Raw genomic sequence first — 15,224 nt, 5'->3', positions numbered from 1 at the left:
GCAGGAACATCGGATTTTAATGCGATTTCTTTTTTTTTTAACGCTGCAATCCACACTATTAAGTACTTCCACTTTTTCACACAACACTCAAGGATTTCCTCTTAGACACTGTAAGGTTACTTGCACAGCAGTTAAAACAAAGCTGAAATTAGGGGCCATTTGTAGCTACCATGTAAACAGACAGGTGAAATTTAGTGAAAGTGTGGATGACTCGTTTCTTCGAAGCAACAGATGAATTTCCAAGATAAAGGAAAATACTCTCTCCTAATTCTCTAATAGGATGCTTAAGGTAGAAAATAGGTTGACCAGAGCTAATGTTCACATCGGGAATTTGCCCTAATCTTTGCCAATGGCCGTGGACAGCTGACCAAAGGGACTTCTCGGCATAGTAGTATATAAGTTGTATAGGTTTTACTTCTTTTTAGCCATTTCTGACCCATTGCTGGGCAAAGGCCTCTCCCAAACTTCCATCTTTTTCTATCCCGTGCTGTGGTTGGCCAGTTTCCTCCTGCAGGGTTTTACAGGCATCATTAAACTGTAAAATGTTTTTACTCTTAATTCGTGGAATTAAAGCCTTTAGTTATTAAAAGGTAAAGGGATTAATGCTTAATCCTTTTAGCTCTTAATTCGTGCTTTCTACAGCATCAGCTTTATTGCCTAAAGGCCAGAGGTGCGCACAGTGCATATCCAGGTCTCTCGAAATCAGTTTGTTATATGGAAATTTTCTTCGTTATAGAGAAACTATTTTCAATGTAATGATCAAGGGGAAATCAAAGAAGTTCGCTGCATAGAAAATTTCGCTATATGGAAGTTCGTTAAAGAGAGGTCCGACTGTATATTTCCAGTTTCCCCAATAATATATAATCAACAACGATAATTATCTCCTGTGGAAGCAGTGCATTCTGTCTTATGTATTGCTGCTGTATATAATGTAAGCTCTGGCATTGAGGTGGGCAGCCAAGAGCTTGTTGAGCTTCCAATTTAATTGTTTCAAAGGCATCCATGTGTTCTTCATACTTTCATAAATACCTGTCAGAATGCTAAGTTCATGCTTAATTTTCTCACACTCTTTGCATTGAATAAACGCAAAGAGTCTGCTAACATCAAACAAGTAACATCTTTTGTAAGGCTGTGATTCATAGAACTATCCCTTCAATTCTTCCCCGAGCCAGAGCACTCCTGTTACTTTGGGCGCCTTGCTTTACTGTTCTAGCCTGAGGCATAATTTCTGTTTAAATTTTATTTAATTTGAGAATAGCAATTAAACTAATAGATATCTAAATGGAATAATAACACTAGTCTATTCATAGGTTATGCAGCAATAATACAATTAAATTATCTTAGCTAACAACAAAAATATATATACAAGCCTATGCGATGAGAACTTTAAAGCTACCTATTTACCACAATTAAACATTGCACTTCCAGTGCCATGTAGTATACTATAAGTTACTAATTAAGTGATATGATATTTGTGCAAAATCACCAATACAAAAGCTATACAAATTAAAAAAAAAAAAAAGAAAAAAAGTAAACTGCAGCCATTATCAACCCAATGCAGGATGGAAGCCTCCTCAACGGTTCATGTTGAGGGAAATGGATCAGCCGCAATCTGCCACACTGGTCCAGTGCGGGCTGGCAGATCGCCTGTATTTAGCAGTCAGGGGACGGAACGCTGGTCTAAACATAGAGCATGTGCTACTGCCCTCCCACTCCTGACCACTCGTCTATGGTACAAATATTAAGTCATAACTTAAAAAAATCTTTAGCTAAATTTAAACATAAGCTAACAAATGTGACTAGGACTATTAAAACTATTTACTGAACCCAATTTAATATGTTAATTAAGTAAAAAAGCCCAAAGTTTTCAAAAAACTTACCATTTCCTAGAGCTCAAAATTCTTTGATAGCACAGTTTATAACCTTGAACCAAAATGACTAAAACAAAAAATTCTTCAAAGCCCTCAACATCTTTTTGGGATTGCTGAACAGATTTCCAAGCAGCATTAATTCAAAGAATTGAGAAAATCTGCAACAATGTTTCATATAGCTTCTAGGAGGTTTAACTTTGTCTTCAAAATTCCTTCAATGTCCTGCCATCACCACTTGAAGTTGTTTTGTGGCATTTTCTAAACACCTTCATGAAGAGCCTCTTGAAGTTGACTATCACATGCTGATCCATAGGCTAGATTCAAGGAAGTGACATTGGCTGACAGGAACACCATTCTGATGAAATCAAAATTCACATTGCAAAGAATGCAGCAAGTTCAGAGTAATGGCCAGGTGCATTGTCCAAAAGCCTTTGTTGCAAGCTCGTTAGTGATCAGATACTTCTTCAGAAATATGATATTCCGAAGAAGGACCAAAAATTTCAATTTCCCATTCAATAAAGAGCTAGTGATCACATCCAGGAGTAGCCCTGGGGTTTTTGGACCCGATAGGCAGAAATGTATTTGGTGCCCCTGAGATCCTTTTATTAAATATTATTATAATAAATATTTTGAATTTTGGCACCCTCAGATGTTGGCAACCCTATGCCCTGCTTACTAGGCTTAACATGTTCTACCAGCCCTGATCATATCTGGGAATTTGCAGTTGGACTTCCAGTAGATTTTCAGTTCAATTCTGATAGCTTTTTTGTTTCTTGAATACCCTGGGATTTGCAAATATGCAATCATGGGTTTTAATTTAAAGTCTATTAGCACCAAGCAACAAGTTTAATTTGTCTTTTACAGGCTTATGCCCTGGCAAAGCAGCAGCTTCATCCACAGCGAAAACTTAATGAGAAAGATACAGCCTTCCTCTTTCATCAACTCACAAAATTCAACTTTAAATTTGTCTGCTACCTCTTTATCTACACTTGCAGCTTCATCATGCATAGCTACACTTTTAACTTCATATCTATTTTAAAATTCTAAAACCATCCTTACTAGCTCTAAAAGTCTTCAAAACAGAAATCAAATAATGAGGAGTGTAAATAAATAGTTTTAATACTATCAAAAACACACTGAACATTCACAGATTCACCTTTCCTTTGTTTTTCACAAATCCATAGCAAAATAATAGTTCTTCTATTTCTACAATTAATTCCCTTCCTTTTGAAAACTGGTAGAAGCATCCTTCACTTTCACTGTTTTAAATGAATCCTTTTGTTTAATGACTGTTAAAATTGCAGACTGCTTCACTTAGTTTAATGTTCTTTTCTTGTTTTGAAACAATTTCTTGCTTTGTTTGCACAGAAATTGATTACCTGCTGCTGCTTTTCTTCTTTCTTTCTTTTTTTTTTTTTTCACGAGAGAGAGAGAGAGAGAGAGAGAGAGAGAGAGAGAGAGAGAGAGAGAGAGAGATGTCTGCACTGCAAAATCAGAATACAAAAGGAGACAGATGGACAAGAGCAAAATGAACAAGTGACTTTAGAGTGCTCTGAATGGCCAAAACGATAACTACATGATTTATACTGCTTTCCTTGGCTGAAAATGACACCTGCATGTTACTTTATTACCACCATTAATTGAGACTTTTACTGTTAATACCCGGGTCCTAATGGTTCACACCGCAAATCAAAGACATTGTTAATTGATCGACAACTGTATATCAGTACTGTTATTAAAAAATAAGTTATTAAAGAATATGTTATAAAAGAATGAGATATAATTTGCAATTTCAATCTAAGTCAATTTTATGTCCATAATATTAATATTATATTATGCTATTTATGACATTTAACCATTCCTAATTGTTTTCTGTAACCGACTTCTCAGTAAATTGCATCACTTCTTGGTGAACTGACACATGGCCTATATACCTGTATTTTAATTATTCTACCCTGTTATGTAGTTTCAAATTATAATGGTTAACCTTTGGATAAGCAAGTTCCTGGAAGGTGTGCGGGCTTGTGCTAGGAACATACATGGACCCATGATGGTGGCTTTCCTGAAAGCATGCGAGCTATGGGAGTTTATGACAGCAGTGGGCTCCACAGAGTGTTTTTTGTGTATTGTCAAAAATCAAATCAGAATAAAAAAAATTTGTTACTTTTTTTCATGCAGTAATATCCTCTACATCTATTTATGCATTGTGTGATTCAGTTTCAACTTATACATAAGAATTCGAGAGAATTTATATAATTTCAGCTCTTGAATGGCCAAACTGAATAACTAATACTAACAAGTATGAGTTTTTCTTTTCAAAGTTATTTTTTTATTACTGTGTATACTGTACATGATTCCTTGGAAACACAAATATGATAGCAGCTATTTGAAAAAACCTTGAAATATAAACATTACCATTAACATCCCTCTACTGATAGTTGGTCACATCCTATCCAAGCACAATATGTCAGACACAACTATAAATATGCTGGTAGGCCTTCAAGGAGACAGTAGGATTGTGAATGAAAGAAGTCACAACTGAAGGAATTAAAAGACTTTCAATGAGGAATGATAATAGGGTGCCACAAAAGCAATCAGTCTGTATGCAACATTTCAATGGCACTGAGGATCCCTAGGATAATGATTAGCGATGTGATCTGCAAATGGAAGTGAAATTGCTGAAACCATCACAACACGACCCAGAAAACCTCTGAAGCTGACAGAACAAGACAGGAGAACCCTTGCAAAGAATCATCTGCTTGGAATATAAGTCAGTGCACACACAGAGGCCCTCAGTGAGATTAATGTGACACATTAGCACCAGTACAGTGCACAGGATGCTGCATGATATGGGTTATCATCATTGTGCAGCCATCAACAAGCCACTAATCATTCTGACTAATAACAGATGCCGTCTAGCTTTGTAAAGCACTTAGTCTAGGGTTGGCTGTTCATGGTGTGGCACGGGACCATTTCTGGTTTTGGACAAAACCATGAATACCAAGGTCTATCTAGATGTCCTGGACAGCAATGCATTATCTATATTGTGGCAGCATGTCAGGGATCATCCATACCTCCAAGTCATACTGCTTGCATTGTGGCTGACAAGTTTGAGGACATGAGTGTCAAAAAGTTGGACTGGCCGGCCCAGAGCCCTAACCTCAATCCTGTATAAAACCAGTGGGATGAATTGGATCATCGGGTATGTGTGAGGAGAGCCCACTCAAAAAACAGAGCCGAACTGATTGCCATTTTGAAGGCTGAATGGTGGAAGACATTAAGAAAAAACTGATGGAGTTTGTTCTGTGGAAACTAGAGAGTGTCATAAAGGCTAAAAGTTTCAGCACACAACATTATTAGTTTATCTTGGAAGTAAAGGTTATTTGTAGATATGAAGGTGTTCAAATAGCAATTATACGTGTGGTCAAAAAGTTTGTGGTCTGACCTAATATTTTGGAAATGATGAAGCTTACCTGCTATTCAGCTGGACCTTCTTTGAAGTAATCTTCTTGACATTATATAGGGTGTCTCAAAAATATTGGGAGAAACGTTTAGGGGAGGTAAGTAACATCTAAAGGAATATGAATCGCATAGGAACCCATAACCGGAAATGTCACTGTAAGTTGGTAGACGGCGCTGTTCATCAGTTCACGACAGGGAAAATTTCTGGTTTACTAATTCAAGCAGTAGTCGCTGCACGAAGAGCATGCATCGATATATGAACTGTGAACTGGCAGACATGCACCTAGCGTATGGATTAGCAGAGGGCAATGGACGAGTCACTCAACAAATTTATGGAGAATGCTTCCCAGACAGACATGTACCAGACCACTGTTTGTTTGTGTGTGTGCATCAAAATTTGTGCGATTATGGGTCATTTAGAGGTAACAGGAGTAGTGCAGGCAGACCACGTTCGACGCGAACTCCCGCCATGAAAGAAAGTGTGCTGAATGCCGTCGAGAATAATCCTACTACCAGCACATGTGCTGTTGCCTCTGCCTTAGGAGTGTCTCGTTGCAGTGTATAGCGTGTCTGACACGACGATTCCTTACATCCCTTTCATCTCCAAAGGGTTCAGTTACTGCTCCCCCAAGATCATCCTGCACGTGTGGCTTTTGCGCAGTGGTTTCTCCAAGAAAGTGTTCAAGACTTGAATTTTCCAGCCTATGTTTTGTTCATGGATGAGGCTTATTTCACTCGGGAAGGCTTATTCAATCAGCACAATGCTCATGTGTGGGCTCACGACAACCCACACGGTGTGCACCCCCATGCGGCACAACATCGCTTCGCAATAAATGTGTGGGCAGGTATGGTCGGTGACTACTTAGTCGGCCCATACCTGTTACCATCCCACATGAACTCCGCTAAATATCGGATCTTTCTTGAATAAGTTCTACCAGGGTTACTTGACGATGTTCCAGCAAATGTGAGACACAACATTTGGTTTCAACATGACGGGGCACCTGCCCATTATGGAAGGTGTGTTCTTGACCATTTGAACAGGCATTTTAGGCATCGATGGATTGGCCGTGGTGAACCCGTTGTCTAGCCCCCTTGCTCACCTGATTTATCGAGCCTTGATTTCTTTCTGTGGGGGAGCCCTCAAATCTATCGTGTATGAATCGCCTGTGGAGACAGAAATGGATCTTGTGGCGAGACTAGTCTGTGCTGCTGCTACTGTCAAAGAAACTCCAGGTGTGTTCGACTGTGTCCGCCAATCCATGCTGCATCGGTGTCACGCACGAATCGCGTCTCATGGTGGAACCTTTGAGCATCTGTTGTAACATCATAAAATGCATCCATCTCATACTCCATTGTTAATATTATGTCAAATAAATATTGTCTTGTCATTTCTGCTTCTCGTGCCTCTGCTACTACTTTCCCGTGACGTTTCCGGTTATGGGTTCCTATGCGATTCACATTCCTTTAGATGTTACCTACCTCCCCTTAACGTTTGTACCAATATTTTTGAGACATCCTGTATATATACACTTTGATCCAGTGCATCTGCTTGAAGCATTACTGAGAGGTTTCTTTTGGTATTACTAATAGTTTATGTATCACATTCTGAATAATTTTCACTCTGTGATCTCTAAAGAGTGATTAACCTTTGGGGAAAGGGGAGGAATTGCAAAGAGCTAAATCGTGGGTATGGCAGATGGATACCAGTAATAAAGATGCTTCAAAAGAAATTCTTGAATGGAAAGCATTCAGTGTGCACAGGTGTAGGTTGTTGTGATGCAAATTAAAGTTCCCAGAAGCCCACTTTTACAGCCATTTCCTCCACACATCATGTCATCACCATAGAACTATTTTATTGTATTCCTGGTTCATTGTTTGAACCATGCAGGACAAATTCATAATGAACAATGCATGTGAGTCAAAAAAAAAAAAAAACCCAACATGATAAATGTTATCTTTCACATTTGATTGAGAGTGTCTTGAGCAGATTGGACCTTCGTTTCCAAGTCATAGTCCTACACCTAGAGTTCAACACCAGTAATGACAGTAAAAACAAGAATGGTTCAGCAGCATCAGGCTGACAAAGATTCATACAAGAACTTATAGCTCTCTATGATCATCAATAAGATGTGGCACACAATCTTGTGTTAAAACTGATTGACATATCCCATAAGAAATACCAATTTCACTAGCAACTTTGTGAATAGTTAAATGTCAATCATCATTTTCAATCAGTTGGTATCTGAATCTTTGACAAACAAGAAGCACTCTTTAAAATTTGCAAAACACTGAAAAGTTTTTGAATGATATGTAGCATCTTCTCTAAAAGCAGTTTTCATATTTCAGGGATTTATTTTGTGCTTCCCTAATTTGAGAAAAAATTCAATGCTAATCAACTGCTTAGTAAAATCACCTATTTTAAAATTTAACGAAATACAGAAAACATCTTCTATTCAATGCACATTCAGTGACTGCAAATAAATTGGTGATTTATGTGTTTCTACAAGGGGGTATCAAAAAGTTATTCTCCATCTATAGTAACACATTTCTCTCATTTTTAGATCGGTTGTTTAATGCCTTGATCATAGAACTCTGCACTTTTTGCCTGAAACCACAATTCCACTTCATTGATGACTTCCTGAGACGAACCAAAGCAGCATCCACGCAATTCCACTTCATTTCTCAAAACAAGAAGAAGTCTGACGGTGCTAGGTCAGAAGAATAGGGTGGGTGCTGCAGTAGCACAAATCCAACAGTTGGCAAGAACATTGCATTCGACATTGCTTCTGCAAAAGTATCAGCAATCTTGGAACCCATTGTGTGGAGACTGTACACATGTGCAGATGGTCAGGTAAAATGCTGTGGGCAGACAAAAACTAATTCCCACTGCATTTACGATCAAATTAATTGTCACACGTCTGTCACTCAGCACCAGCTGCTCAACCTTTGCAACTGTCTCACTGTCTGTGGATGTTGATGGCCTTCCTTCTCTTGGCTCGTCAAAGACACTTGTATGACTGCACTGGAATTCCTGTTTCCACTTTTTTATAGTGTCATAGGATGGACAATTCTGCCCATACACAGCTTTCATTCCTTCATCAATTTCCTGAGCTTTTTGCCCTGATCACTGCTCAATACTCCACTTTGTCAACCATAGCATCCTTCCTTAGATTCCGGGCTCCACCTCTGGTGTACGATCACCTATGAGAATGAAATTTCACATGTTAGTTATTGAATATGTAGAACTTATATTAAAAACAGCATCTTCCTACTGACGTTTTATCTAGGTAAGGGTACAAACTTTTTGATATAAATGTATGTATAAATGAGTTGCCAAACATGTAGTGACCAATTTCAACTAATCATGTCAGTGCAATTTCAAGGTACAAAGCCAATCTCTGAACTTTTTAAATATATTTCATATATGTATACACTTTCAAAAAGATTAATTTCAGTTGATTAACTATAATATAGCAGAAGAAAAATGGGAATGTTGATACTTGCCACTTCATAAAAACATAATGAACTGACATTCCACTGCTCATAAATTCAGAAGTATTTTAAATGCAAGAAAGTATCGGTAAGAGTATCTAATCCACGAGTTGGACAAGTTTTGCAGCTCCTGCGAACACAAGGTTTTTGATTATATTTAGCCGTTTTATTGATTTAATTGTTATATTAAATTATTTTCTATATATAGCTTATAGACCTAGTCAAGCTCCGTGGTTTATTTTGAATTTAGATAGCACTATTTTGAAAGTAATTAATACCTAGTGTCCAAGATTTATACCTAGATTTACCGTTCGTAACTTGCTGCCATTGTTATACAATACAACATATACCCCGAACTAGACAGCATCAATTAATCAGTAAAATTTACTAATCTTATTAAATTTCATTGTCAATTAAATTGTACGTTTTTATCTAAATACATATAACGACCAAGTTTTTACAAACCTGACATTCTAAATTAATACATAACTTGACAGGAGATAAAGTCATATAATGTAACTCGGAGATAATATTCGATACTGAAATACATATAATTATTGTTAAAACTGCATTGGGATATAAGTTTAGGGTTATATTTTGTATTGGAATTTTATTTGAAATTGAATAGAAATCATGACTCAGACCAGAGCAGCAAAGCAAAAGACTCAAACTAATAGGAGTGCTGTGGCTCAGGGGAGAACTGAGGGGGGGGGGTTGTCCTCTGAATCAAGAGCCTTTTGAATTGTACTACTTCTTTGATATTTGTGAAGCAATCAGGAACAGGACATGATAATGCCAAGGGGAATGTTTTTGTGCATGCGGGATGTAAAAAGTGTGAGGAAATCAGGTGCCAACTCAGTGTTGTTATGGGCATATATGAGAGCTTGAAGGACAGGGTGGATGCCCTCAAAGGATTTAAATTGAGGGGCCCATCAAGCTCTCAGCTGCCCACATCAACACCAGAGCTTGCACTTGAACATCACGCAACACAGTGGAAACCCCCAAGGTAGAATGCACTGGTCCCAAAGGAACTAGTTGTTGTCAGTGACTATTGCCAGGGAAATGGGGAACACATTGTGCAAAAAGGATAGGTGGAACAGGACCAGAGTATGTCTGCCAGGGGAAAAGATTGATGATGTTGTACAGTAAATATCTTTTAAGGGCACAAAGGGTGATATTGTTGTACATGTTGGTACTAATGATATTAAGAGTAGGAGAACGGCGGAATTACTTAAAAAGTACAGGTCAATGTTGAAAAAAAAAAGCCTTGAGTTAGGCTTTTTTTTTTTTTTTTTTTTCCACGCTGAATTGGAAAGTGTCTGCAATTATGCTCAGACACGACAGGAGGGAGTATAGGACAAGAGCCTTGTCGATCAATTCGGCCCTGGAGAGATTGTGCAAAGCTCAACGGGAAAAATTTTTCGCAGCCTGATCTGTGCTTCTTAACAGGAGAGACTGCTTCTAACGGGATGGGATACACTTAAATAGAAAGGGTGGAAGAATATTTGCTGATGCTATCGAGGCAGAGTTAGGTGGGTTGGAAAACTGCTAGCTTGGAGGGGATACAAGGATTAATAGATTAACAGTAGTCGCTGGCAGAGGTGAAAGTGATTTTTGCACTGCTTCTATTGAAATGGGCAGAAGCCTGGAAAACAAGGTGCAGCGGATTCCATAGACTGCTGGGAGTCATTGCGGAACAAGTAATTACATGGGCTGTGATAGGGTAGCTAAGAATAGAAACAGGTGCATGTATACTTGTGTGTACACCAATGCTAGGAGGTTTGGTAAATAAACTTGAAAAATTTGAGGTGTTGGTCAAAACTTCAAAGGCAGATATTGTTGGGATAACAGAGATGTGGTGTCACACAGATATAAGGAATGCAGAACTGGAATTAGGGGAGTACAATGTGTATAAAAAGGGTAGACAGGACAGAAAGGGAGGAGGGGTTATGCTGTTAGTTAAGAAATACATAAAATCTAAGGAAGTACATCCAATTGATGTTGGTGGACAATGCAATGTTAAGTCTGTTTGGTGTGACATAAGCACTGGGAAAGGAAAAATGAGAGTAGGTGTGTGTTACATGACCAATGACTCTAATGAGTATAATAAACAACTGTACAGAGAAATAGAGTGAGCCAGTAAATCAGAGTGCCTTATAATAGGGGATTTTAATTTCCCAGATACTGACTGGAATTTGTGAGCTGGTCACGCACGCGCGAAAGGGTTTTGTGGATTTATTTGATGACTGTTTTCTACAGCAGCAGCATGTTCGGGAGGCAGTTAGAGGGAGTAATACTCTTGATCTGATTATCAGTAGTGATTCTTCACACATTAAGAACCTGCAGATAAATGAACCACTAGGTAGCAGTGATCATAGTGTGCTGAAGTGAGATTTACTCAAAGAGGCAACTACCATAATGGGTAAAGGGAAGGGGTTTTTGCTTTCATAAAGGTGACTACGGTGGTCTGAGACAGTATTTAAATTCTATACAGTGGGAATAACTGATGATGTTACCAACAGCAAATTCAAAATGGGAAGCATTCAAAGAATTCATCTTGGAAGCTACTAGGCTTTACATACCAACTAAGAAATATTGTTCAAGGTTAAGGACTAAATGGATGTCAGATGAACTAATTAGACATGTGGCAGAGAAGAAAAATGCATGGGATATATACAAATTAACAGGCGACACGGAAGCCTATGATAGATATAAGCTGGTTAGGTGGTTAGCTGGTTAGGTAACCAAGTCACAAAGGTGGTTAGGTAGATTATGAGAAATCCTTGGCCAAGAATGCAAAGAAAAAGAAGCAAAGAGTTCTTTACTTATGTAAACTCTAGAAGGAAGGGGATGAATCAGATTGGCCCCTTTATATCGATGGTTCAACTGCTGATGATCCTGCTCAGATAGCTAACAAACCTAAATGATATTTTGCATCTACATTCACACATGAGGAGGGGAATGCCAGAGGTGTATTAAACTCTGGCAGTAAGCTAGATAATCTTGTAATAACTGAGAGTAAAGTGGAGGAGAAATTGTTGAGGATAAAAATAAGAAAGACAACTGGGGTGGATGGAATCTATCCAGTTATATTAAAGGAGGCAGCAAAGGAAGTAAGCAAGCAAACCCTTAGCCATAATTATGACAGCTTCTTTGGACTCAGGAGAGGTACCCATGGATGGGAGATGTGGAAATGTGACCCCAATCCACAAAGGAGGATCAAAGGGAGACACGGGTAATTACAGACCTGTTAGTTTAACTTCTGTTGCAGGGAAATTAATGGAGGTACTGGTTAAATAAGCATTTCAGGATCATCTAGGCAAGACTTCCGTTATAGCTCTGGCACAGAATGGGTTTGTTAAGGGGAAGTCTTGTCTGATCAACTTGATTGGATACTATGATGTGGTCACAAAGGAAATAGATGCAAAGAATAATTTTGATATCATATATTTGGATCTTAGAAAGGCTTTTGTTACTGTTGCACATGGCAGACTGCTGCACAAATTGGAGCAACATGGCATTAAGTGCAAGTTGCTGCAATGATTAAAGGATGGTTGAGTGGGAGAAGACAGAGTGGTAATCAATGGACACTGCTCTTTGTGGACTAATGTTATTAGTGGAGTCCCTCTAAGGGTTCGGTGTAGGCCCAATGTTGTTTTCTGTATTTATCAACAATATTAATGACGGTATATCAGGGTTAATGTCTAACTTTGCAGACAATACGAAGGTTGACTGGGTTATTAATGACAATAATGATAGTATACTACTGCAACAGGATCTAGAAAAGTTGAGTAGATCGGCTGAGAGGTGGCAACTGAAGTTTAACATTGACAAATGTAAAGTACTGCTTATGGGAAGCAGTAACCCCAGAGTAATGCACCAATTGTGTGGTACTACACTGACAGTGGTAGAGAGTGAAAAGGATCTGGGGGTAATTGTGCAGGCAGATATGAAGTTTTCTGAGCAGTGCAGACGGTCTGCAAGAGTAGCTCATGGTGTCTTGTCAATGATATACAGGAATTTTTCTAGCAGGGATAAGGAGGTGATTATCCCCTTGTATAAGGCAATGGTCGTCAGGCCACACCTTGAGTACTGTATACAGGTCTGGAGGCTGCATTTTAATAAGATGTAGTGCTGTTGGAACGAATAGTGCTGTTGGAACGAGAGAAGGGCAACAAAATTAGTGATTGGAACAAAGGGTTGCTCTTATGAAGACAGGCTTAAGTTTTGCAAATTACAGTATCTGGAGAATAGGCACCTGTGAGGTGATCTGATTGAGGTGTATAAAGCCTTGAATGGTTTGAGCATGCTCAATGCTGATGGGATCCTTCCTCTTGCTCAGAATAAATAGTTGAGAGGGCATAAATTGAAATTGAGGAAAGACAGTTGCAGAATAGATATATAGACTTTTGCCTTTAGCCAGCAGGTGGTTAATAGCTTAAATAGATTTAAGGCTGAACTAGACAAACATTTGGAGCGAGTGGATGGGTGAAATGAGAAGGGTGTGTGTGTGGTTTTTTATTTTGGCTGATGCTATATAAGCTTGCTTTCTTGCACCATGTGCCTTTGCTAATGCTAAGTTTTGTTTTTCTTACCTGGGAATCTTGTATAGGCAATATATGGACAACAGATGGTTCTTCATGATAAGAACTTAGAGACATATGATTATTTTCTTTAAATTCATAAAATGTTCTTGCCAAAGTGTCTGCAGCACCATAGAAACCACCAGTTACCACCGTAACATTTTTCACCTTTGCCAGCTCTCTACCTACAGCTCTGAAAATAACAAAACACTTTTATCTCAGAAACGATTTACTCTCACATGTATGTGTATTATAGCTAATACAATATGGCATATCTTACAAAGTCAAAGTTTGTCTTACATAAAGTAAATGAATTTACATGATTCGAATCACTGAGATGAGTGTGGCAAAATTTGGTAGTGTTATTTTCATCTGTTAAGATGTCTGTGATCAGAGCTGAATTATGACAAAGAATGAAATTTTAGGCTAATTCAAAAGTAATAATCAAAATTTAAAAAATAAATGATAGACAAATATAATTGTGTATATTTCTGCTAATATTATTAGCATAAATATAATTTTTCAAGACTTTAGAATGATAAATATAATGCAATAAACCTTAAAATATTATAATCCGCTATGCAGATAACGGGCTGCCTTTACAGGTAATTCATCTCAACTCCTGATAAATCAATATTCAAATAGAAAAGTAATAAAAATATATGTATATGTAGTCTATGTGTAAAAATTTATTATTTGCATACAGTCATCCCAAATTAGTTGGGTTTTAAGAAGCCAAGGATGGCAGCTAAACAGAATTTTGCTTCTTCTTCTTCCTTTGACATAGCTCATTATTACAAAAGCACACACAATTCTTGAACAAACTTGACACTGAATTTCTGTTTGGGTCATCTTTAATTAAAATGGCCATCCCTTTCTCAAAGAAATCAAAGGCTTCAGGCATCCTTTTTGTCATTATCTGCTTTACATGTGGTGCCAGCTACATTTCCTCTTCTACCTGAACTCTTCTCTTTTGTTGTTCTAATTCAATCAGATCCTTACTGGTCAGTTAGTATTGGGTGATTCCAGCATCTCCATCATATTACTTATGTCCACTTTGTCAAAGCTAGTCCCATTTACCAATTCCACAATCTGTAACTGAATTTTGGCGATATTCGTTGCAAGTTCCTGGACATTGTAATGCGCTCTGTCATGCACCACTCATTGTATCATAGCCTGGGTGACTTCCTCCCATGATGTTACAATGCCGTCTGCAGATTTCTTGTTTTTGGCAGCCTCCCTGGATGGCCAGGGATGAGGGTAAACACAAGCAAGGCCCTGTTGTTGAGATTTTTTTCTTACAATACTCTTTAATAAAGGGAGAGAAGCAAAAGTTCCACATTTAGAGGCCATGTTATGTCAAGGAGCTAGGTATATTTCTGCAATTTTTAAGCCACATCCAAAAATTTCATTAATTCATACATGTCCTCCTCCCACCTAATTTTACCTTATGGGGTGAATTCATCATGAATAGTCAAGTAGATATAAATCACTTATCTGTGAAAAGATCTAAATCAAATCCAAAAAATTTCTTCCTCTTCCTCCATGTTATGTGGTGTCAGTGATTCTATTTCTGCCTACAATCTGCCAACTCTACTTACTTTTTCTGACAGAATCTCAATTATAAGTGTTTATTTACTCCATGATTTCTTTTGCTTAAAGATAGTACATGTGCATGTGTCTGCTCTGATATTCTGTGTAAGAGACTTCCTAAACTGGAATCTACTCTTTTTAATTTCCTCTGGCTTAAAATCTGTTTAATCTACTCATATTCATCTGTTCCCTATATCATTCTTCCAGCTCTATAAATCAATTG

At 38.0% G+C, this 15,224-nt stretch overlaps 1 protein-coding gene across 2 annotated transcripts in view; it reads right to left on the bottom strand.

The window, feature by feature from the left end:
- Positions 1 to 15,224, bottom strand: part of LOC150083221 (uncharacterized) — a 354,281-nt gene that overhangs the window by 24,542 nt on the left and 314,515 nt on the right. For both annotated transcript variants that reach the window (XM_090377110.1, XM_090377111.1), the window contains exon 15: positions 13,421 to 13,601. In XM_090377110.1, coding sequence (XP_090233236.1) covers positions 13,421 to 13,601 — 181 coding nt within the window. The remainder of the gene's footprint in view (positions 1 to 13,420; positions 13,602 to 15,224) is intronic.

This window comes from Mastigoproctus giganteus, chromosome 7 (genome assembly GCF_048544385.1).
Source record: "Mastigoproctus giganteus isolate SK-2022 chromosome 7, ASM4854438v1, whole genome shotgun sequence".
In the NCBI taxonomy this organism is placed as follows: Eukaryota; Metazoa; Arthropoda; class Arachnida; order Uropygi; family Thelyphonidae; genus Mastigoproctus; species Mastigoproctus giganteus.
The sequence above is the reverse complement of the archived record's forward strand: the minus strand, read 5'-3'. Positions and strand labels throughout refer to the sequence as shown.